General features: G+C 40.7%; 1 protein-coding gene and 3 pseudogenes across 1 annotated transcript; all 4 read left to right on the forward strand.

Annotated features, from left to right (window-relative positions):
- Window positions 1–688: 688 nt before the first annotated feature.
- Window positions 689–9,446, forward strand: chrna5 (cholinergic receptor, nicotinic, alpha 5). The gene is made up of 7 exons (XM_087793107.1): window positions 689–902; window positions 2,445–2,596; window positions 4,283–4,327; window positions 5,882–5,991; window positions 6,606–6,783; window positions 7,185–7,874; window positions 8,427–9,446. The coding sequence occupies exons 1-7, from the start codon at window positions 815–817 to the stop codon at window positions 8,583–8,585; spliced, it is 1,422 nt and encodes a 473-aa protein (XP_087649233.1). The 5' UTR covers window positions 689–814; the 3' UTR covers window positions 8,586–9,446.
- A 5,177-nt stretch (window positions 9,447–14,623) lies between these two features.
- On the forward strand, window positions 14,624–16,111 carry LOC148076240 (UDP-glucuronosyltransferase 2B20 pseudogene; annotated as a pseudogene).
- Window positions 16,112–18,430: 2,319 nt separating this feature from the next.
- On the forward strand, window positions 18,431–20,493 carry LOC148076241 (UDP-glucuronosyltransferase 2C1 pseudogene; annotated as a pseudogene).
- Window positions 20,494–21,931: 1,438 nt separating this feature from the next.
- LOC148076242 (UDP-glucuronosyltransferase 2C1 pseudogene) lies at window positions 21,932–24,229 on the forward strand (annotated as a pseudogene).
- The last annotated feature ends 324 nt before the right edge of the window (window positions 24,230–24,553 follow it).

A 24,553-nucleotide genomic window follows, 5' to 3' on the forward strand; every position in this document is an offset into this window, starting at 1 on the left:
TAATAATTATTAAATAGTCTGTATTTATTTTGTATTCATTACAAATATAGAGAAAGCATTTCTTTATTTTAAAAAATAGATGAAAATAATTTAGCGAAAGGTTGTGTTGTTTCTGGATAAAGAGATTTTAAATATTATAAAATGCATGTATCGTGAAAGAAAGTGATTAATAATAATAATAATAATAATAATAATAATAATAATAATAATAATAATAATAACAATGATAATCCCCTCAATGATAATAATAAAAATAATAATTATTATAATAGCAGTAAAACAGATTCAAGTGTTAATTTTTCTTTCAATATTTATATTTAATTTAATATCATAATGTACTTTTTTGTCAAAACCAGATCAGGTTTTCCTTCCATGGTTCAAAGAACAGAATCAGTTGATCATTGATTTCTCGCTCACACGCTCACTGGCCGTTGCCATGGCAGCCGACACATCCTCAGCCTTGCAGTAGATTTGAAGCTCATTATTCACTGGCCGTTCTCGGCTGAACGCCGTTGTCTTTTTTAATACAGGAGGGTGTAGCGTCGTCGAGGAAACGCCTCCCCTCGATCGGAGGAGGATGGGGGTGAGGGGGAGTCGAGGAGGAGGAGAAGGAGGGAGGTGCACATCTGCAGGAGTGAAGCAACATCTTCATGGTCTGGATCTTTTCCTGGACGGATGTGAGCTGGTATTTGCTGGCGAGGACGGCGCTGGGGGGGGGAGAGGCGAGAAGGTGAGAAGGTGATACCTGACGACCTTGATGGACAACGTCGCGCCGAAGCTCCTCTGACGGTCGTGGCTGCCTGGCGTGGACACGATGCTGCGAGCAGGAGGCGCGACCACTTCCCTGCTGCTGCTCATGCTGCTGCCTCTGCTGAGCTGCTGCCACCTGTGCCACTCGCTGCGTAAGTGGAGCCTCCACCGGGGGGTTCCCCTGGCCCGAGCAACAGATATTCATTTATAAATGTGAAGGATAATGAAACATACTGAGGATGAAACTGATTCACTTCTGGAGATGTTGTTGTAGGAGATGGGAGCGTGCGGAGGAGCAGAGGGGATTATGGGTATTGTTGCAATCCTAGCCTGGTCGCTATTGATCCCGACGTCGACTTTGTGGCGGCGTGAATTAATTCTAATCCTCCAGGCTACCCTTCTGCTCCCTGTAATTGGCTTCAATGCCACGTCTGGAGATAAATGACAAACGATCAAGGATCGATGATATTGATTTGTTTGTGGGCGAAGTCACGCTTCCTCAGACCTGCCGGCGAAGAGAGTGTTTTAGCGAAGCTAGCTCTGGAATCTAATGGAAATACATCAATGTGAGGCTGTGAAGAAGTCTTAAGAAAGATGGTTAGATATAGATGTTATGTAGCTTCTGTTGGGTTAATATTAGGGCTGAGTATTGGCAAGAACCTGGCGATACGATATATGTATCACAATACATGTTGTGTCAATTTAAAAAAAAAATAAATCCTGTTTTGTTCTGACATCTCTGGCAGTAAAGATGTTTCTGGTACTGGTTTTGATTCTGAAATGGGTGAGCGTGTTTTTACCTAAAGAGGAGGAAACAATTTTAAGACGAGGTTAAATAAATCTACAAATATGGAGTCACTCACTAGAACAAATGGCCCATTGTTGCAAATGTGTGTGCCTTTCTACTACACACTACTCTACTACACTTCCGTAGTGTTGTGCTTCCACCGGCCCTGCCACCTACTTCATAACATAGCTGAAAGAAACAAAAAAGGTCTGGACGTCATCCGTGGACGACGGGACAACTATTCATACCAACACACCACCATTGCCTCTTGTGTCTGGCAGTCTGTTGGCATTTTTAGTCCCAACTCACCTGGCTTAGAACCAAGGTTGAGCTGCATCGTGGTACCTTGATGATGGAAACACGAGAAAAAAGGATGAAGAATTGAGTCGAACATAGGAGGACCAGTGTTAAGGGTGCAGGCGATGAGAGTACGGAGCAGATCATGGCTCACTAAATGGAAAGAGTCAAGGTGAAGCAAGGACGGATAAAAGTATCTTATACAGCAACAAAAAGTCCAGGACATGACGGGCAGTTTTGAGGAAGGAATAAAATAAGGTCACTCCAGCATGTTAATGATCTGGAGTCACTGAAGGAATGCTGGACTTGTAGCTCAAACATCAGGGAGGCAATGACTGATTAAGTCTAGTGAATGACGGGAATGAACCCTCTACATCTGTCTTGTTCAGTGGTTAGATTCTTCCCCAGTCCCAAGTGTTGCCAGTGACCTTTCCCTTCAACCAGCAAGTGCTGAATGTTGCTGTATAATGTGTAATTTTTTCTTCCTAAAGGAAATTGAAAATCAAATACAACATCTGGTCTTAGTGCTTCTATACCTTAGTATACTATACTACAATTCCTTAGACGCAATACTCTCTTCTCTAATTACTATACCTTCCATCTCTTCCAGGAGTCCCGAAACTCTCCTCCTATGCAAAAGCTGAAGACAAGTTGCTAAAATACCTCTTTGAAAACTACGAGAAATGGGTTCGACCTGTGGAGTACCTCAACCAGACCATATGTGTGAAGTTCGGACTGGCCATCTCCCAGCTAGTCGACGTGGTAAGAACTGTCTGATCGTGTAGTCCGAACTGAAGACAGCATCAGAGATGGGTACATAAGAATCAACGTCTCAATAACTTGAAACCGGTGTATTTATTTTTTTGTGACTTTAAGGTCCAACCATTTATGAACTTAACAAAATAAAATGTTTTATTTTATATAGGAATCTCAAAGGTTAGTTCTGACATCCAGTCCTTGTTTTGCAAGATCTGGTTGTCCTTAGTCTACTATGAACCCCCTTCGTCAAAACAAAACTGGTTACCACTTGACACTCCACCTCAGGGCTACAAATAAATCTAGCATGCGTAAAGCCATCCATCTTACACCACTACCAAGATCCAATCCAAGGAATACTAGCCGGAACAAACAGGCCCGGTCTTTCCTTTCCTCGATAAACCTCTTCCAGCTCTTCTGGGAGAATACAGACGCACTCCCAGAAGTAGAAGACTTGTGGTCCTTATGGTCCTCATCTTAACCTTACTTTACTTGACCTGACTCTACCTTGTATATGTTGTGTTTCCACCAGCAAAGTACATCAAAGCAGAAGTTTTAAGAACCTGCTACACAAGTTTAACTTAACTTAAAAGGCGATGTCCATTGACTGTAAGCGACTAATTTGTCAAAGAGTAACTGAAAAGTCATTGGCGAGCCTCTCAACACATTGATCTTCTTAGTACGCCTCTAGGACTTCTGGTAAGTCCCACTGGGAACATACCCAGGACCCTTGAAGAGTTATAACAATTACAGATTTTTGAGCTTGACACCCCCTGCACTGCTGGGAAGTCTGGCGATAACCGTGGCTTTCTAGTAACATAGTGACCTTCCGGTTGGCCACAAAGTCACTTTATGGCCTACTACAACGGTACTGGGTCTTTGGACCAGTTGGACTTACCAGAGAAACAAACTAAGAAGTTCCCCAAGCCAACAGGCTTCTCTCAATGTGGAGGCGCAGTGGTTGAGTATCTCACGAATGACTACCTTCACACATTGTTACTAAGGGAGAGTCAAAAAAGGCTGTGGAGTAAACTTGGCTGCTTGTATCTTGATCTTGTTTTTTAGTTCACAACTCAAAGTTGGTGACATTAGATGAGAGTATCAATCAAATCAAGGACCAAGTCACCAAAACAAATCTAATCATTTAGCAACTTCTACTGACTCTTCGGAAATCAAGAGTAGTAGGGTATTTCTAGCCTAATATATTGCTTGAGGTTTTTTACATCCTTGTACACAGTTGGCTAAATGAAGTGGCAGCACTGCTCTAAGGTGTCCCTGTCGGGATCTGAATGCAACTCTGTGGAACCAAATTGTATAAAATAAAAACGTTTTTGGATGGATTAATATGAATCTTTTACGGACACATAAGAGAAGAGTTGCCAACACATCTAGTAAGTAAGTAAGTAATTAAGTTTTATTTATAAAGCGCTTTTCCAGACCAGGGTCACAAAGCGCTTAAACAATCAAAACAATATTCAATAAAGTATATACTTTAAAGGTAAAGATAAAACTGATAACACAACAGGAGTTCCAGAAAATCTAGGAAAAGCCTAAACAAATAAAAACGTCTTAAGATGTTTCTTGAAGGAGTCACAAACCTTGCTTGTCATTTTAATATGTGCAAATACAGATTTAGATTGTTTTGCTGTCCACTCTTTCAGAGTTCTAAGCTACATTTTTTCATATTTCCAGGACGAGAAGAACCAGCTGATGACGACCAGAGTCTGGATGAAGCAGGTGTGGTTTCTGAACAACTGCTCTTTACATCTTCACTCATCCTCTTTTTACCAGTTTTCGTCCACGTGATGGACAAACACACGCCCTCATCCTGATCCCTGTCAACGTTATTCATGGTTCTGGGCAGTCCGGTCCAGTTATGAAAGAGCCCCCCCCCTCCCTACAGTCCTGCCAGCCAGGTCAGCTGCACCCGCTAGTGATGATGGATTGTTCGGTGCAAAGAGGGCAGACGTGGTTAGAGGGTGGATTCATCACAGGTGCCAGAGAAGCAACATGGTTGTTAATAAACTGAACACAAGCTTCTATTGCAGTGATTCCCAACCTGTGGGCCTGTGGGAAGGTATTGCAAGTGGGCCGCGGCCCCCTGGTTGTCCACAAAATCGTTTCCAAAATGGTATAATTTTTTTGTGGGAGGGTGGATGTAATTATATAAAAATAAAAATACCCATAATAATGTATTAAATGTTAAAACGTGTTAAGTTTAAAAGGATATTAAATATTTTCATTCATTTCATTTTTTTTTTCATTATATTTTTTTTCCTTTAAGTATATATATATATATATATATATATATATATATATATATATATATATATACTGTATATACTATATATTCGACAAGGAAATGAGAACACATTATAATGCCTTCGTACGGGTCGGAGGTTTTTTGAGACTTAAAAGTGGGCCCTGAGTTTGAAAAGGTTGGAGACGACTGTTCTATTGTAATCAGATTAATATTAGTTTCATACACAACACTCCCACTCGATGGATGGTTTAACATTGTATTCATGTTCATGCTGAACTTTAAAGATGCCAGGGTTAAGCTAGGATGACGAACAGAAATTATTGAATTTTAAATTTTTATTCGAATAAGAATTTATCTTACTGAGAGTTAAACTGATGTTGACGAGGACAAACACAGAGATGTTTACTTTGGATTGAGCCTCCAAGAATGAAAAGACAATATCACAACTTGTACTTCTGGTAATAAACCGTTTGTTAAATACATATTTTATTTGGCCTGCGGTTTTGTTTGCTCAAATATTTGGCCCCTTCGATGATGAAGTTTGACTTACAGGGCGATCGACAACATGAGAAGTTCCTTAAGAGGTTTTAAGCTATTGAGGTTGTTTTGCGATAACTCATGGACATAGATAAAGTGAGGTGAAAAAGAGAGTGCAGAGTTCAGAGCCAACTAGAAGCCACTCTCTGCTCTATAATCTTTTCATTTTGGGCGCCACCTACTGAACTCACAAAAATACACAACAATGCTCCATGAAGCTTCACCAGCACATCATTACTTAGTGGTTATTTTATTTTCCATTGGTATTGAGTGATATAGATGTTATCGTTTCATTTTTATTTAGTTCTTATTTTAGGTATGTCTGACTTTAAAACTCGGAATTTAAATATTTGGTCTCATCTAGAGCATCTCTTGTCATTCACCTTGACCCAGAAGAAACAGAAGGGTTGAGGAGAATAAACTTTTATATATAATAATATATGGAACCACAATGTCATTTTCTAACTAGCTTAACCTATCTGTTGGAGCAGGAGTGGGTCGACATGAAGCTCCGCTGGGACCCCAAGGAATATATGGGCATCACAACGATACGTGTTCCCTCCGACAGGATTTGGCTTCCGGACGTAGTTTTATACGACAAGTAGGTGGTTTTTTTTTGTCATTTTCGCATATTAGAAACTAATCATTCGGCATCAGAGGATTCCTTGAGTGTTCACAGAGGTATAAGAGCCAATTATAAAAACAATCTTCTTTTGTCGATTAACTACAAACCTGAAGTTTTATGCGAAAATTATCTCTTTTTTCAGACTCAGATTAGATGTTAGAATAATCCTTTTTTCCTTTAATCTCTCATATCTTTCTGTTATTTAAGGGATTCCTACCAGCTCTCTATGTGTTTTTCCACTCACATGTTTGATTATTCCTGTCGTATTTTTTATTATACTTTTCTTGTGTAAACTCCTGTTTATTTCCTTATCAACATAACTAATTTAATTCCCGTTTTATGTCCCTCTTTTGTGAATGTGCTTTCTTCTCTTATCGTGACAGTATAATCTTCCAACTTCTCTTCAGCTAAACTCGTCCATCTTCAGCTATGACTTGTCGCTTCTTTCCTAATTTTCTGCCGTTATATTATATTATATATATATATTTTATTTATTTTTTTCAAGAACATTCTGGTTCTTTCTCGGTTCATACACTCAACTTAAATGTTTTTGTGAAAATCCTCCTGATACTTCAACAAATACTTCACAGTGCCGACGGACGCTTCGAGGGGACCATAACGAAGGCCGTGGTGAAATACGACGGGACGATATTGTGGACGCCGCCGGCTAGTTACAAATCTGCCTGCACCATCGACGTCACCTTCTTCCCCTTCGACCTTCAAAACTGCTCCATGAAGTTCGGCTCCTGGACCTACGACGGCTCTCAGGTTACACAGCAAGAATAAAATGGTGTCCTGAAGAGCAAATCGTGGGACTTTTTAACATATACCTGTTTTAGCGAAGGGGGTTGCTTTAAATTTGATTGGGTTCTTCTGTCCACAGGTGTCACACGACGTATTCTCAAAGTGGTCTCGTTAGTCTGTACAGCGAGTTGTGCGAATGCAGAAAAAGTGTTTTCATTAAAGTATATTAATTTTTTTATATATATATTTGACTTCAAATATACTGTAGGTTTTTACTGGCAGATAAAACATCAGATATCGCATCATTTCGACTAAATAACTGAGAATTTTCTATGAACAGACGAAAACATACGCACTTTTACAAAGTGGTCTTTTAATGGTTTAATCTCAATAAAAGGCTGAAGATTTTTTTTCCGATGTTCTAGGTGGACATCATTCTTGAAGACTTCCACGTGGACAAGCGGGACTACTTTGACAATGGAGAGTGGGAAATAGTCAAAGCGACAGGAAGTCGCAGTTTGAGGAAGGACAGCGGCTCCCACTACCCCACCATCACCTACTTCTTCATCATTCGCAGACTGCCACTCTTCTACACGCTCTTCCTAATCATTCCCTGCATCGGCCTCTCGTTCCTCACCATCCTGGTCTTCTACCTTCCCTCCAACGGTGGCGAGAAGATCTCCCTCTGCACGTCTGTGCTGGTGTCGCTCACCGTCTTCCTTCTGGTCATAGAGGAGATCATCCCATCCTCCTCGAAGGCCATCCCTCTAATCGGGGAGTACCTCGTCTTCACAATGATCTTCGTCACGCTCTCCATCGTCATCACCGTCTTTGCCATCAACATCCACCATCGTTCTTCCTCAACTCACAACGACATGGCGCCGTGGGTGCGGAAGATCTTTCTGCAGCGGTTGCCTAGGCTGCTTTGTATGCGTAGCCACGTGGACCGTTACGGACCAGCCGGAGCCACCAGGACCGGCAGACCGCCGGGACTGGGCATGATGGGGGATTCTGAGTTCACCCCTTTGTTAAAGACAAAACATAATCTAGAAGCTGCTTTGGATTCTATTCGCTACATCGCAATGCACATGGTGAAAGAGAACCAGGTCAGGGAGGTGGGTATTTTTTAAGAGTATTATCAGTTTCATGGGTGGTACAGTGTTTGCATGAGCGCTTCAAGCAAGAAGGTTGCAGGTCAGCGGCAAGGCCACTAATGACCTTTCTGTGTGGAGTGTGTATGTTCTCCCATGTTGCATGGGTTTACTCTGGGCAGTCCGGTTTCCTTTCATAGTCCAAAAACATACAGAGGTTGATTTTGAACTTGCGGAAATTGTCTGTAGGTATGAATGTGTGTGGGATGGTTGCATGTCTTTGTGGGCCCTGCAACACACTGGCGACCTGTTCAGGGTGTCCCCGGCCTCTCGCCCTAAGAAGCTGGGATAGGCGCCAGCCCTCCCGCAACCCTCATAGGGAGTTGCAGAAAATGAATGAATGGATCACTTTCCCCAAAGATTTCAACAACTGTCCCGCGATCAATTGTCTAGAGCAGGCAGTAAAATACATTTTAATGTTCACTCGTAAAGAGAAAATTAATCTGATCTAAATGTTTTAGGAGAAAATACCCCAAAGAAAGACAACTGACTTATCTGTCTCTTTGTTTGTCACAGGTGGTTCAGGACTGGAAGTTCGTAGCCCAGGTTTTGGATCGGATGTTCCTTTGGGCTTTCCTGCTGGTGGCGGTCCTGGGTTCTGCTCTCCTTTTCATTCCTGTAATCCACAAATGGGCCAGTATCATTGTCCCGGACCATTCTGCGAGCATCCTCTGAAAGGTCACCGGCTTTTCTGAGTGACTTTCTGCCTTCCTCTGCCGCCTCCTGCTGTGACTCTCATATGTTTCAGCAGATGGCCCTCACGACACCTTTATTATTACTTGCTACTAAAATACAAACAACCCTTAAGGTATATGTGCAGATATTTGGTATCAGAGGTGGGATTGTATTGACCACATAGTCAAGCGTGGAAGTCTGGATTTTTTGTAGAATTTCACTAAGTAAATCTACTGACTTCCATCTGGTTTTCTACCGCCTCAGTTTACTACTTTGCATTATGGGTTCTGTAACCCAGAAGTGCAGCGAACATAAATCAAATTCTTCCTTTTTCATTTAACACATTTTCCTTGAACCAGTTCAAGAGTCAAAACGGTGATATGAAACACAGGGATGATAGTCAATGACATCCGAGTATATGAAAACAACTCCCAGACCTTGGTGAGTGAAAGAAAAAATGAGGACTCAATATATCCTTCCCTCATGGTAAAGACAGAGCTGAGCAAAAAGAGTCTCACAGTAAACATAGAACTAAGTCTATTTTATTACATGAAATTAAGTTAAAGAGTATTTTTGAGTACCCGAGTGGTTGCTGTGTGTGAACATCTTGTTGTTGTTTTTTTAATTTTTTCTCAGTTTTTTTTTTAAAGCCTAAAGAGAGAAAATATTTCCGTTCAGCTTTATATGAAACTGTTGGATTATCTTGATGATCATTATGAAGTTATCTGTATAAAAGCACACAATACATCACATTTTTTGCATGAACAGATAAATATAAATAGGAAGCTTCTCTTTACTCTGAATCAGGACATTCTGCATCCACTGCCAACTGTATTTGACTGACTCAATATAACCAGATATAGACTCATGTTGTAAGCTCTGAATAAATCAATGGTACAGTCAAATCAGTGTTCTTTGTATTTCTAATTAAGGTTGGAATGAACAAATTTATTGAAAGTTTTTAAAGAATTAGTTAAGAAGTCAAGGGATTCCTGTTGTGTTATCAGTTTTATCTTGATCTTTAAAGTGTATACTTTATTGAATATTGTTTTTGATTGTTTAAGCGCTTTGTGACCCTGGTCTGGAAAAGCGCTATATAAATAAAAATTACTTACTACTTACTTTATCACAAGTTGGCCAATGTCCACCCATGGCCACAGACCAGCATGGCCAGAAGAGCAGAATCACCAGATGACTTTTCAGAGTATTACATGTCTTTTTCTTGTTCAATAAAATATTTTCAGGTAAAGAGACGCCAAAGAAGGAAGTCACATGAAATATAAATCCAAATATAAATGTGTTTTGATGTTTATATGCTGTTTGAACATACATCTCAATATTGTGTTTTCATATGTTGGATTGGAAATTATTATACACTATACGTATACGCCATAGTTAAATTAATGCTAAAAAGATAATCAAAATATAAAGTATAAATTACTAGCCTCATCTAAGAGCTTAAACGTTTGAATACACATTCACAACCAACATTTCACTCAGACTGATTTACACTGTTTCAAGAAAAGCTTGGAGCAGACTTAGAGATAATCAGCGACTTAGTTAATGTTTATATCATTCTGATCCTGAGCAGGGAAAGTTATGATAAATTAGAATTTTATGTGAGCCTCAGATCTTTCAATAATGTCAAATAAAAGAAGTTTCAAAGTCAATTTGAAGGAGGAGAGAAAACCAAAGGACAGTGGGTTTGACCATCTCTAGCCAATGGGGGGGTGAGGAATCAGATCTCACCCACCAATCAGTAGCACGGGTGGATGGCTTTAAAAAGAGCCGCGTGAAATGGCTCATTCTCTTTACACTCTTTCCTTATTCCTCTGGACACTTCACACTGGACTCTTGGGTTCTCACCCCCTTCTCTCTTCACCCCCGTTCCTGACTCCTGCCCCTCCCATCCTGCAACTTGGAGTGGCAAGTATTCAAGTGTCTTACCTTCTCAAGACGAAAGCAAACTGCACGCAACTCAATCTCCAGAAGCCAGCAAAGCAAGCCTGAATCTTTCTGGCTCCACCAAGCAACCAAACTGCTATTCCAGAAATATCAGTGCGTAAAAGACTTGTGAACCCTTGAGCCGAGTAAAGATACGTCTCTGGTTGGTTACACCAACTCTCCCAAGAAAGATCTTTGCCAGCCTACAATAAAGGACCAGGACCGGACCCAAGAAGACCATCAGCGCTTTCCGCCGCTAAACCTTCTTCACCGTGGTCCCTGCGAAGTCACGCCCAATGTCGCTGAGTCCAGGGCCTTCCTTCCAACTACTCCTCATCATCATCACCCCTTCCTCTCTCCTCTCAACAATGTAAGAAACTGTAACATTGTCACTCTTGCATTGATTGATGTGTAGTAATGAGTAAAATACATGTGCGGGTCTTAATCATAAAAGGGGATATTCTTTAATTAATTCATACAAATGTGCTATACGTGCTATGCTTATATAACTGCAGTGCTATGCAACATTCTGTTGTCTGGAAAACTACTGAGGTGAACAAACACACGAAAATTGCGACTCAGCCCCGACACTGCACCGAAGGATCCGAGGTCAACGAGAGGAACCTCCCTGTTTCACAACCATCGGCATGTCAGTTGATAACGGCACCCTGGTAACCGTCAGAACAGGAACATAACAATTAGACTTGGGGCTTGCCACCGAGAGACACCGATGGACCCAACCATAAGGAGGAGACTTGGGGCCTGCCACCGAGAGACACCAATGGACCCACCCGTAAGGGGGAGCAACGGCGAAGGAAGGATCCAAGTGCTCCAACCAGGCCGCGTATCACTAAACAACGCCCGCCTGCATCTTTGACTTTGACCAATGTAAATCACAAGATTCTCGTACAAAACGAGTCTGCGCACTCTGCTTAGGTATCCTTTTTGGAACATCAGCTCACCTGAGAGGTTGTTCCGCTTAGGTCCGTGCACGTTGGACTGCCGGCATATATCTGCTCTTACGCTTGAAATAAAGCATTTTGTTTTTAACCTTTTAAAATTCTCCGACTGCCTGATTTCCAAATTCACAACAGTAGGAACTTTTCAAATTGATCAGAGGTAGCAAGATTAGTTTAAGTCGTAAAGCTTTCCCAGATGTTGACAATTATCAAAGCCTTCAAGTCCGTTACTTCCTGATTAATTAATATTTTTCCTTCCATGATATCAAAGCCAACATCATCATAACATTACATTGTTCCTAACTCTCCCTTTTCTCTTTGTTTCTTTCGATTAATCCTATAAAAAGTACGTCAGTTGCCTTCACAATTTTTCATATTTTTGTATAATCAATTTAAGAGCCTGTTACTCAGTAAAGAACATTATTCACGATCAAGTAGTTACTTCAGTTAATGAGATTGATTCAAACTAGTGTAGTCTATTACGTAAATGTAATAGTTTCCTTTAAACTAAGACTCAAATGTGGTGCTCCAACTTCAGGTAATTTTACCTAGAGGCAATTTTACATTTAAATCGACCAGAACTTGGATGATCTGAAAATAAACCTTTTTATAAAGAAATTATAATTTACTACAAATGATTCTATTTTAAATATAAATGAAAGGACATTTAAAACAGAATGCTGTATCAGCTAGCAGTGCTAGCTGTAGTCAGTTGCAATTTACCACTTTGTATATGTCAAGATTAGATTTTTAATTTTGTGAATCTACAAAAAGATCTACAAAAGTCTTGTCTGTTACAGGGTGCATACGATTAATTCATCTGCGCTGTGAAAAATGAATATGTTCACTATTAAAATACATATTTTTACGTGGATTTAAGCCTGAGACGGGTAATCTATACCTTACATGGTGAAAAACAAAATTCTCCAAAATCAGGGTTCCTCAAACACCATAGACCATCTAGTGATTGGAGTGTAAGAGAAACAGGAAGTGATGGCGTGTTGGAGCGACCGGAACAGAATCCTGTTTCGACCATTTTAGTACCCCAAAAATAAATCCTGTAAACTAACAAAAAGGCCTGGGACCACTGGTTTACAGGCCTCTTTATGGATTAAACTTCACCAGAAGCAAGTGACTAAGGCTAAAGTTATTTAGATTAAATCTGCAATTTCTTTTTGGAAAATTAAACACCTTTTCGAGACTAGTAATAGATTATTTTCTTTCTGTAACAAATACATCACAGTCTAAGATATAGTTTGTAAATAACAGCAAGTGGGAATGGCATTGGTTTATAGAATGATCTGAAACTGGAATAATTCATATGATTCCTTTAAAACAGGAATATCTTTTAGGCAGCAGAGTTTCATGCTGTTAGAAGACAGAGTGTGATTGTATCGTCTCCACCTGGGTTTAATTTGTGATCAATCTGTGTGACACCTGACACTGTAGATGACTCCGTTGACTGCAAGTCTCTCAAATATAAACCAGACAGATTTATTTAATCCAGCACTCAATGCATTGATGCCTGAATAGACAGGGATATGAGAGAGAAGCATTGGGAGATGGAGGACTTTGGATCCATTCTGAAGTTAATCAGTAAACACATGCATACATGATCCCCGTCTCTACCCACTTGTCCTCTCATCATTCGAGCACTGGTTGAAAAACCGTAGCTACCACACGATCAGATATACATGTGTGTTTTGAAATTTGTGGCGTTTTTCCACATTCCTGAAGAAAATCCTGGTTTTAGGTTTTCCTCTTAATCTTCTTATGTAGCCTCATCTGAAGTTCCAAATTTCAGTGCCTGTGTCACAGAAGGCAGACGGAGGTAGGGAGCAGGACTTTGTGAAGATGTCCATCGAACAGGATTCTAAGAGAGCCTCTATTTTGTTGCTGGTCTGCCTTGTGTGCACAGCAGTGTGTGACGCAGGGAGAATGTTAGTTTTCCCATTGGAAGGGAGCCACTGGGTGAACATGGAGTTGAGGGTCGAGGCTCTGCATGATCGTGGGCACATTGTCGATGTGGTACGCACCAACCATAGCTGGTATATCAAGGACGACTCTCCTGACTACGGCGTGCTAACGGTACATCTTCAGGAAACTTTCAATCCTTCCCCCTGTCCTATATCCCCATGATCGGCTCAGGTCTTCTAATATGTATAATAAAAATGTTTTTCATTTTATTCAATGACAATCTATACAAACACATGATAATGTAAAAAAAAGGAAACTGGTCACAATCACAGGTAAAAAAAAAAAAAATGGATGTGGATTCATGCCTGAGTTAGGAAAATATTTGTTTTTGCAGGTCAAACATATATTATATCTGCAGGGAAAAGGTTGGTCCAAGATCAGGTATTCTCAAACTTTTGGCATCATCGATCAGTTAAATGAGGGCATTATTTTCACCGACTGACCATTAAGGTTAAAATAACATGGAACAACATAGAGTTTGTCTTTCGCTAATTTTAACTAGTTTACAAAGGTGATCCCAGCCAAAGGGTCCATGGCACTAGTGACAGGTTGATTAGGCCTTAAACTTGGGAAAGAAAGTAAAAATATAAAAAAGGAAATAGTGTATATGAATCTTTTACAAATAAAATAATTGTCAGCAGGCCAGAGTGCCTTCCTGACCCCTATATGCAGTTAAAAAACAACGTGTTTGTCTCTGCCTGTATTTAATTTGTAAGAAATCTGTGTGACACTTCTTGTTATAGATGACTGGGGTTGGCTGCAAGTCTCACATATTAACCAGATAGATTTGTCAGATCAATCACTCAATTACACGTTGATGCCAGAAGCATTGGAGGACGGAGGACTTTGGCTGTGTATAGAACATAATCAGTAAACACATGCGTACACACATAACTTCGTCCAGTTAATTTTCTTATTTGTTCATTGCGTACAGAGTAAGTACTGTGTTCAAGTTGTTTTCTGAGCTCAAATTTGAGATTCAAATTTCACTGCCTGTGTCACAGAAGGCAGACGGAGGTAGGGAGCAGGAGGGAGCAGGACTTTTTGAAGATGTCGATCCAACGGGATTCTAATGGAGCCTCTATTTTCTTGCTGGTCTTCCTCGTCTGCGCAGCATTGTGTGACGCTGGGAGAATTTTAGTTTTCCCATTGGAAGGGAGCCACTGGGTGAACATGGAGTTAATGATCGGAGCTCTGCATGCTCGTGGGCACACAGTCGATGTGGTACGCACCAACCATAGCTGGTATATCAAGGACGACTCTCCTAAATACGGTGTGGTAACAGTACATCTCCAGGAAATTTTCAATCAGGATTTTATCAATCCAGTACTGAGGAGGACCATAGACATCCAGAGGGGAGAGAGCTCTTTCACTACTTTTATGAGTTTAGTTTTTGAAATGTTTAGCGCGATGAATAACATTCACCGCATGATGGCTAACATGGCAGCCACCATGATATCAGACGCAAAGTTGATGACTGAACTGAAGGGGAGAAGCTACGATCTTATGCTCACAGATCCATCGTGGGGTGCCGGGATCATGCTTGCTCACGCTCTGGAGTTGCCTCTTGCCTTCAACGTGCGTTGGATCACAAGCGGGGAAGGACATATGGCCATCGCACCTTCCCCTCTGTCCTACATCCCCATGACTGGCTCAGGTCTGACGGACAAAATGACTTTCACTGAGAGATTCAAGAACTTCTTATTCTACCTTCTCTGGCAAACGCAGGACATATTTTTGATTAACCCGCACTATCAAGCTGTTTGCAATAAGGTGTTCGATCCTAAGGTCCAATACAGACACCTGATACAAGGAGCTGACCTGTGGCTGATGAGGGTGGACTTTGTGTTCGAGTTCCCGCGTCCAACTATGCCTAACGTTATCTACATTGGAGGGTTCCAGTGCAAACCTGCCGGGCCTCTGCCTGAAAATTTGGAGGCTTTCATCCAAAGTTCTGGAGAACTTGGAGTCATTCTGATGTCCCTTGGCACTTTTGTAAGTGAACTTCCTGATGAACTTGCAGAGAAAATAGCTTCAGCTTTTGCACGGTTGCCCCAGAAGATAATCTGGAAGCACAATGGCATCAAACCGACAAATCTTGGCAGCAACACGCTGCTGGTGGACTGGATGCCCCAGAATGACCTCTTAGGACATCCCAAAATGAAGCTATTTGTGGCTCACGGGGGAACAAATGGAGTGCAAGAGGCAATGTATCATGGAGTACCCATTGTGGGGATTCCTCTGTTCTTCGACCAATATGACAACTTGGTGCGTCTGACTGAAAGAGGAGCGGCCAAGATTGTGGAATTAGGATGGGTTGAGAAAGACGAAATCTTCCTAACTGCCCTACAAGAAGTCCTCGGCGATCCCACCTACACAGAGAACATGCGTAAGCTCTCACGGCTGCACAGGGATCAGCCAATAAAACCCCTCGACACCGCCCTCTTCTGGATAGAGTTTGTTATGAGACACAAAGGAGCAGCCCACCTGAGAACAGAGTCCTACAAACTGTCATGGCTGTCCTACAACTCTCTGGACCTGCTGCTGGCGTTTTTCACAACAATAGCTGCCGTGGTTCTTTCAGTGGTGTTCATCTTTAGAAGAGTGTGTCTGAAGAAGAACGTTTCAAAGAAAACTAACAAGTAACAATGTAAAAGTTTAGTTTTTAATCCAAATAAGCTTCACTGGAGAGATTAAGGAATGAGAGAACGTGGTTGGATTGTGAAAATATCTTTGTACTTTTTTCATATCCTAGAAACTATTTTACACAGAAGGACCCACGACTGTGGTATCTGCGGACAGGTCTACAAGCAGAATATAGATACTGTTTAAAAAAAAGACATTTAACTGTTCATTGATACTCCTTAATAAGAACTAGAGCCAACAAAGCCAATGTTTTACTCTCAGTTTAAGTTGAAAATGCTATTTAGTACAATTTAAGAGATAATACTGTTGACAAACAAAGTAAAATGTTTTGGTTCCAAATAAATGAGTTGAGTTTCTTCAACCTTTGTCCACTTTGAACTCGTATCCTATACAATGTACACATAGCTAAATGAATTGCTAATATTTTGTTATTTTTAATAATCATCTGCATTGTTAAGTATCTCCTTCAACATGGTAATATTTTGCTACTCAGGGTACGATTCTTGGCTTTGCTTTAGCTTATTTATTTAGAAAAAGTAAAGAGTAGAAAATTGGGATTGATCTCTTAATTTTTTTAACATTGTGATTTCACATGCAACATGGTGTATTAGTAAGTAAGTACAATAAAAGAAGTAGGGTGTAGTAATGTGGGGGGGGTTTTTCAAAGGTGTTCAGTAAATGTTCATTAAACATTGATTAATGTACCAATTCATTGTTTTTTGTAATATATTCGGGGTCAGGACATTTTGTATAGAGGCAACAATATTGCTATGTTATTGTTTCTGTGGGAACAGGTTGTGGAAAATGAATAATCATTACAGTGTGATAGTTTCCCTAATATAGGACAAATCTTGTTTGTTTAAAGACTTAATTACTCCTGAAAATTACAATGTTGACAAACTGTTGTCTTATCTTCAGCAAAGTCTATGGTTACAAAGGCATTTCTAAATATTGTTACTCCTAATATGTATAGTACAATTGTTCATCAGTAATATTTTGTTCAGTTTTATTTACTGACAACCCTTGTAAAGACATGATAATGTAAAAAAAAAAAAATGAAACTAGTCACAATCACAGGTAAAAAAAAATGCATGTGGATAAATGCCTGAGTTAGAAAAATATATATTATATCTGAAAAGAAAAGGCTGGTCCAAGATCAGGGGTCCTCAAACTTTTAGCACCATGGACCAGTTAAATGTCGGCATTATTTTCACCGACTGGCCTTTAAGCTAAAAACAACTTAAATCAACAAAGATTTTGTCTCTCTCTAATTTTCACTAGTTTACAAAGTTGGTGCCCACCAACTGGTCCATGGCACTAGTGATGTGTTGATGAGGTTTCATGAAGCAGCTGATGGTGTATCAATATACAGTTTAAAGACCACTAGATATCACCCTCAGTGAAAATTATGCCAGGTTTCATTGAATTAGTAGATCAGAGTCAAAGATTATAAAGCAGAGAGTGACATCTAGTGGTCTTTCAAAGTGAAGACACTGTATCATGAAACAACCGATGCATTACCATGAAGCCCCATCAACCCTATAGGGGAAGGTCCATGGTACCAGTGAAACCTTTGTTGCCGGGCCACAAAAACCCGGATTTTCTCAAATACAACATTAACCTTAAACTCACGACATGTCAAGACACTTTATTTGTTCAAGTGTACTCCAAAAATAAATCATGTAAACTGACAAAAACGGCCTGGGACCACTGGTTTACAGGCCTATTTATGGATTGAACTTGACCAAAAGCAAGTGACTTAGGCTAAACACCTTTTCAAGAGTAGTAATCAAAACAACACATGTTAAGTAATACATTCTTTTCTTTCTATAACAAATGCATCACAGGAACCGCAGGAACCACAGTCCAAGATATAGTTTGTAAATAACACTGAGTGGGAATGGCATTGGTTTATAGAATGATCCGAAACTGGAATAATAAATATGATTCCTTTAAAATAGGAATATCTTTCAGAAGGCATGAGTTTCATGCTGTTGAAAGACAGAGTGTGGTTGTATTGGCTCCACCTGGGTTTAATTTGTGATCAATCTGTGTGACACCCGACACTGCAGATGACTCCGTTGACTGCAAGTCTCTCAAATATAAACCAGACAGATTTGTTGAATCCAGCACTCGATGATGCATTGATGCCCGAATAGACAGGGATATGAGAGAGAAGCATTTGGAGATGGAGGACTTTGGATCCATTCTGAAGTTAATCAGTAAACAAATGCATACATGACCCCCGTCTCTACCCACTTGTCCTGTCATCTTTCGAGCACTGGTTGAAGAACTAGAGCTACAACACGATCAGATATACATGTGTGTGTTGAACTTGGTTTCTGAGCTTAAATTTGAGAAGTTTTTCCACATTCCGGAATAAAATCCTAGTTTTAGGTTTTCCTCCTAATCCTCTTATGTAACCTCATCTGAAGTTTCAAACTTCAGTGCCTGTGTCACAGGAGGCAGACGGAGGTAGGGAGCAGGAGGGAGCAGAACTTTTTAAAGATGTCTATCCAACGGGATTCTAGGGGAGCCTCTATTTTGTTGCTGGTCTTCCTTGTGTGCACAGCAGTGTGTGACGCTGGGAGAATTTTAGTTTTCCCATTGGAAGGGAGCCACTGGGTGAACATGGAGTTAATGATCGGAGCTCTGCATGCTCGTGGGCACGCTGTCGATGTGGTACGCACCAACCATAGCTGGTATATCAAGGACGACTCTCCTGACTACGGCGTGGTAACAGTACATCTCCAGGAAACTTTCAATCAGGATTTTGTCAAACCCATCATCAGGAACCTTATGCACATCCATAGGAGAGGGAGCTCTTTCACCGCTTTTGTGAGTTACCAGTTGGAAATGTTTGGCATAATGTACGACATTCACCGCATGATGGCTAACATGGCAGCCACCATGTTATCAGACAGAAGCCTGATGACCGAACTGAAGGGCAGAAGCTACGATCTTATGCTCACAGATCCTGCGTGGGGGGCCGGGATCATGCTTGCTCATGCTCTGGAGTTGCCTCTTGCCTTCAACGTGCGATGGATCACAAGCGGGGAAGGACATTTGGCCATCGCACCTTCCCCTCTGTCCTACATCCCCATGCTCGGCTCGGGTCTGACGGACAAAATGACTTTTACTGAGAGATTCAAGAACTTCTTATTCTACCTCATGTGGGAAGCACAGGATGCCTTCTTGATACATTCACACTATCAGGCCGTTTGCAATAAGGTATTCGATCCTAAGGTCCAATACAGACACCTGATACAAGGAGCTGACCTGTGGCTGATGAGGGTGGACTTTGTGTTCGAGTTCCCACGTCCAACTTTGCCTAACGTTATCTACATTGGAGGGTTCCAGTGCAAACCTGCCGGGCCTCTGCCTGAAGATTTGGAGGCTTTCGTCCAAAGTTCTGGAGAACATGGAGTCATTCTGATGTCCCTTGGCACTTTTGTAAGTGAACTTCCTGTTGAAGTTGCAGAGAAAATAGCTTCAGCTTTTGCACGGTTGCCCCAGAAAATAATCTGGAAGCACAATGGCATCAAACCGACAAATCTTGGCAGCAACACGCTGCTGGTGGACTGGATGCCCCAGAATGACCTCTTAGGACATCCCAAAATGAAGCTATTTGTGGCTCACGGGGGAACAAATGGAGTGCAAGAGGCAATGTATCATGGAGTACCCATTGTGGGGATTCCTCTGTTCTTCGACCAATATGACAACTTGGTGCGTCTTACTGAAAGAGGCGCGGCCAAGATTGTCAAATTAGGATTGGTTGAGAAAGACGACCTCTTCCTAAGTGCCATACAAGAAGTCCTTCATAATCCTACATACTCAGAGAACATGCGTAAGCTCTCAAGGCTGCACAGGGATCAGCCAATAAAACCCCTCGACAACGCCCTCTTCTGGATAGAGTTTGTTATGAGACACAAAGGAGCAGCCCACCTGAGAACAGAGTCCTACAAACTGTCATGGCTGTCCTACAACTCTCTGGACCTGCTGCTGGCGTTTTTCACAACAATCGCTGCCGTGGTTCTTTCAGTGGTGTTCATCTTTAGAAGAGCGTGTCTGAAGAAGAACGTTTCAAAGAAAATGTAAAAGTTTAGTTTTCAATCCAAAAAAGCTTCACTGGAGAGATTAAGGAATGAGAGAACGTGGTTGGATTGTGAAAATATCTTTGTAATTTTTTTCATATCCTAGAAACTATTTTACACTGAAGGACCCACGACTGTGGTATCTGCTGACATCTAGTGGTGCACACACACGATATTTATATGAACAATGTTGACAAACTGTTGTCTTATCTTCAGCAAAGTCTGGCTACAAAGTGATTTATAAATATTGTCACTTCTAATATGTATAATAAAGTTGTTGACCAGTAATATATATGTTTTTTTTTTCATTTTATTCACGGACAATCTATACAAACAGAAAAAAAAAAAAAAAGAAAGAAAAGCATGTGGATTCATGCCTGAGTTAGGAAAATACATGTTTTTGCAGGTCAAACATAAATTATAACTGAACAATAAAGGTTGGTCCAAGATCAGGGGTCATCATACCTTAAGCATCATGGACCAGTTAATTGCAGGCATTCTTTTCACCGACTGGCCTTTAAGGTTAGAACAACATGGACCAACAGAGAGTTTTTCTTTTGCTAATTTTCACTAGTTTACAAAGGTGGTTCCCACCAACTGGTCTATGGCACTAGTGATGGGTTGACGAGGCCTCATGAAGCAGCTGATGTTGTATCACCATACAGTTTTAAAGACCACTAGATGTCACCCTCAGTGAAAATGATGCCAGGTTTCATTGAATTAGTAGATCAGAGCCAAGAGGGACATCTAGTGGTCTTTTAAAATGAAGACAGTGTATCATTAAACAACTGATGCAGTATCATGAAGCCTCATCAACCCTATAGGGGAAGGTACATGGTACCAGTGAAGCCATTGTTGCCGGGCCACACCAAAAGACCGGATTTTTTCAAATATAACATTAACCTAAAACTCACGACATGTCAAGATACTTTATTTGTTCAAGTGTACTCCAAAAATAAATCCTGTAAACTAACAAAAAAGGCCTGGGACCACTGGTTTTCAGGCCTATTTATGGATTCAACTTGAACAAAAGCAAGTGACTCAGGCTAAACACCTTTTCGAGAGTAGTAATCAAAACAACACATGTTAAGTAATACATTCTTTTCTTTCCATAACAAATGCATCACAGGAACCGCAGGAACCACAGTCCAAGATATAGTTTGTAAATAACACCAAGTGGGAATGGCATTGGTTTATAGAATGATCCGAAACTTGAATAATAAATATGATTCCTTTACAACGGGAATATTTTTTAGAAGGCACGAGTTTCATGCTGTTAGAAGGCAGAGTTTGGTTGTATCGGCTCGACCTGGGTTTAATTTGTGATCAATCTGTGTGACACCCAACACTGTAGATGACTCCGTTGACTGCAAGTCTCTCAAATATAAACCAGACAGATTTATTGAATCCAGCACTCGATGATGCATTGATGCCCGAATAGACAGGGATATGAGAGAGAAGCATTGGGAGATGGAGGACTTTGGATCCATTCTGAAGTTAATCAGTAAACTCATGCATACATGACCCCCGTCTCTACCCACTTGTCCTGTCATCTTTCGAGCACTGGTTGAATAACCGGAGCTACCCCACGATCAGATATACATGTGTGTTTTGAACTTGTTTTTACTCCTAATCTTCTTATGTAACCTCAGCTGAAGTTCCAAACTTCAGTGCCTGTGTCACAGAAGGCAGACGGAGGTAGGGAGCAGGAGTTAGCAGGACTTTGTGAAGATGTCCATCAAACAGGATTCTAAGGGAGCCTCTATTTTGTTGCTGGTCTTCCTCGTGTGCACAGCAGTGTGTGACGCTGGGAGAATTTTAGTTTTCCCATTGGAAGGGAGCCACTGGGTGAACATGGAGTTAATGATCGGAGCTCTGCATGCTCGTGGGCACACTGTCGATGTGGTACGCACCAACCATAGCTGGTATATCAAGGACGTCTCTCCTGACTACGGCGTGGTAACAGTATATCTCCAGGAAACTTTCAATCAGGATTTTTTCAAACCCATCATCAGGAACCTTATTGACATCCAAAGGGGAGGGAGCTCCTTCCCCACTTTTGTGAGTTACCAGTTAGAAATGTTTAGTGTAATGTACAAAATGCACAGCATGATGGCTAACATGGCAGCCACCATGATATCAGACGCAAAGTTGATGACTGAACTGAAGGGGAGAAGCTACGATCTTATGCTCACAGATCCTGCGTGGGGTGCAGGGATCCTGCTTGCTCACGCTCTGGAGTTGCCTCTTGCCTTCAACGTGCGATGGATCACAAGCGGGGAAGGACATATGGCCATCGCACCTTCCCCTCTGTCCTACATCCCCATGACCGGCTCAGGTCTGACGGACAAAATGACTTTCACTGAGAGATTCAAGAACTTTTTATTCTACCTTCTTTGGCAAATGCAGGACACCTTTCTGATTAACCCGCACTATCAAGCCGTTTGCAATAAGGTATTAGATCCTAAGGTCCAATACAGACACCTGATACAAGGAGCTGACGTGTGGCTGGTGAGGTTGGACTTTGTGTTCGAGTTCCCACGTCCAACTATGCCTAACGTTATCTACATTGGAGGGTTCCAGTGCAAACCTGCCGGGCCTCTGCCTGAAGATTTGGAGGCTTTCATCCAAAGTTCTGGAGAACATGGAGTCATTCTGATGTCCCTTGGCACTTTTGTAAGTGAACTTCCTGTTGAAGTTGCAGAGAAAATAGCTTCAGCTTTTGCACGGTTGCCCCAGAAGATAATCTGGAAGCACAATGGCATCAAACCGACAAATCTTGGCAGCAACACGCTGCTGGTGGACTGGATGCCTCAGAATGACCTCTTAGGACATCCCAAAATGAAGCTATTTGTGGCTCACGGGGGAACAAATGGAGTGCAAGAGGCAATGTATCATGGAGTACCCATTGTGGGGATTCCTCTGTTCTTCGACCAATATGACAACTTGGTGCGTCTGACTGAAAGAGGCGCGGCCAAGAATGTCGAATTAGGATTGGTCGATAAAGACGAAATCTTCTTAACTGCCCTACAAGAAGTCCTCCATAATCCTTCATACACAGAGAAAATGCGTAAGCTCTCAAGGCTGCACAGGGATCAGCCAATCAAACCCCTCGACAACGCCCTCTTCTGGATAGAGTTTGTCATGAGACACAAAGGAGCAGCCCACCTGAGAACAGAGTCCTACAAACTGTCATGGCTGTCCTACAACTCTCTGGACCTGTTGCTGGCGTTTTTCACAACAATTGCTGTCTTGGTTCTCTCAGTGGTGTTCATCTTTAAAAGAGTGTGTCTAAGGAAAACTGTCTCGAAGAAAAAAAAGAAGAAATGATAAACGTTCACTTCTTAATATATAAGCTTCACTGGAGTGATTATGGAACAAGAGGAGGCCGTTGAATTGTCTAATGTTTCTTTTTATATATATATATATCCTAGAAACAAGATTTGCACTGTAGGACCCACAAACTGTGCTCTATGCCGGCATATAGTGGCCCAAAATTAGAATATAATACAAATATAACCACATTAAACTAACTGTTGCTTCAATAAGAGTTAATGTCTGACAAAGTGACTTTATTCGAAATGTTATTTACTACCATTCAAGAGACAATACTGTTTACAGAAAAAGTCACTTTCTGTTGTTCCAAAAACTGAGACCTGTAAACTGATAAATAAGGGAAGTTTCTTTTTTATTTTACAAAATGTAACCATAGCTTTATTAACTGCTATTATTGTATTTGTTTTAATAATCTTATTATTTGCAAGGTTTCCGAGCCTCCATGAATTTGGTACATAGTTTTTTCCCTCAGGTCACAATTATTAGACTTGCTTGAACTTCATTAATTTGAAGATCATTTTAGTTAGTTTAATACGATATAAAAATCACTCTCTAAATCTTATGAGCGTTATATAAGCGGGATATACTCAAAGATGATGATTGGTTTACCATTTTTGTGTTTGATGAAAAGTGTTTTTGTTTGGTTGAAATGCTAAGTTTTCAATTATGCAATAAATTATAAATAAATCATTCATCTTTTTTTAAAATATTAATTGTACTCACAGATAATAAAAGAAAATACTAGGCACTTATACACATACATTTAAACAATTTTACTGAAGTCGCTCAAAAATTATTTTCTCTCTCTATTTTACATCTGGAAAAACTTGTTTTTTAAAACAAAGGCCTTACATTTATTTCATTGCTAAAGGTGAGTAGAAAATGGGTATACATTTCATAATGTTTTGTTTCATGAAAGAAAAATGTGTTTATAATAAACTTAAATATTTTAAAATGTAAAAGAAATGAAGGAGTTATATTTGAGCTCCAAAAATTCAAGCATTAAATGACA

Source organism: Callionymus lyra, chromosome 6 (genome assembly GCF_982586985.1).
Source record: "Callionymus lyra chromosome 6, fCalLyr1.hap1.1, whole genome shotgun sequence".
Taxonomy (NCBI): Eukaryota; Metazoa; Chordata; class Actinopteri; order Syngnathiformes; family Callionymidae; genus Callionymus; species Callionymus lyra.

Excerpts from the sequence above, each read along its gene's own strand:
- chrna5 (XM_087793107.1), top strand. The coding sequence starts at position 815 with ATGCTGCGAGCAGGAGGCGCGACCACTTCCCTGCTGCTGCTCATGCTG. Across the intron at positions 2,597-4,282 it reads TCTCCCAGCTAGTCGACGTG|GACGAGAAGAACCAGCTGAT; the intron begins GTAAGAACTGTC and ends TCATATTTCCAG. Across the intron at positions 7,875-8,426 it reads AAGAGAACCAGGTCAGGGAG|GTGGTTCAGGACTGGAAGTT; the intron begins GTGGGTATTTTT and ends TGTTTGTCACAG.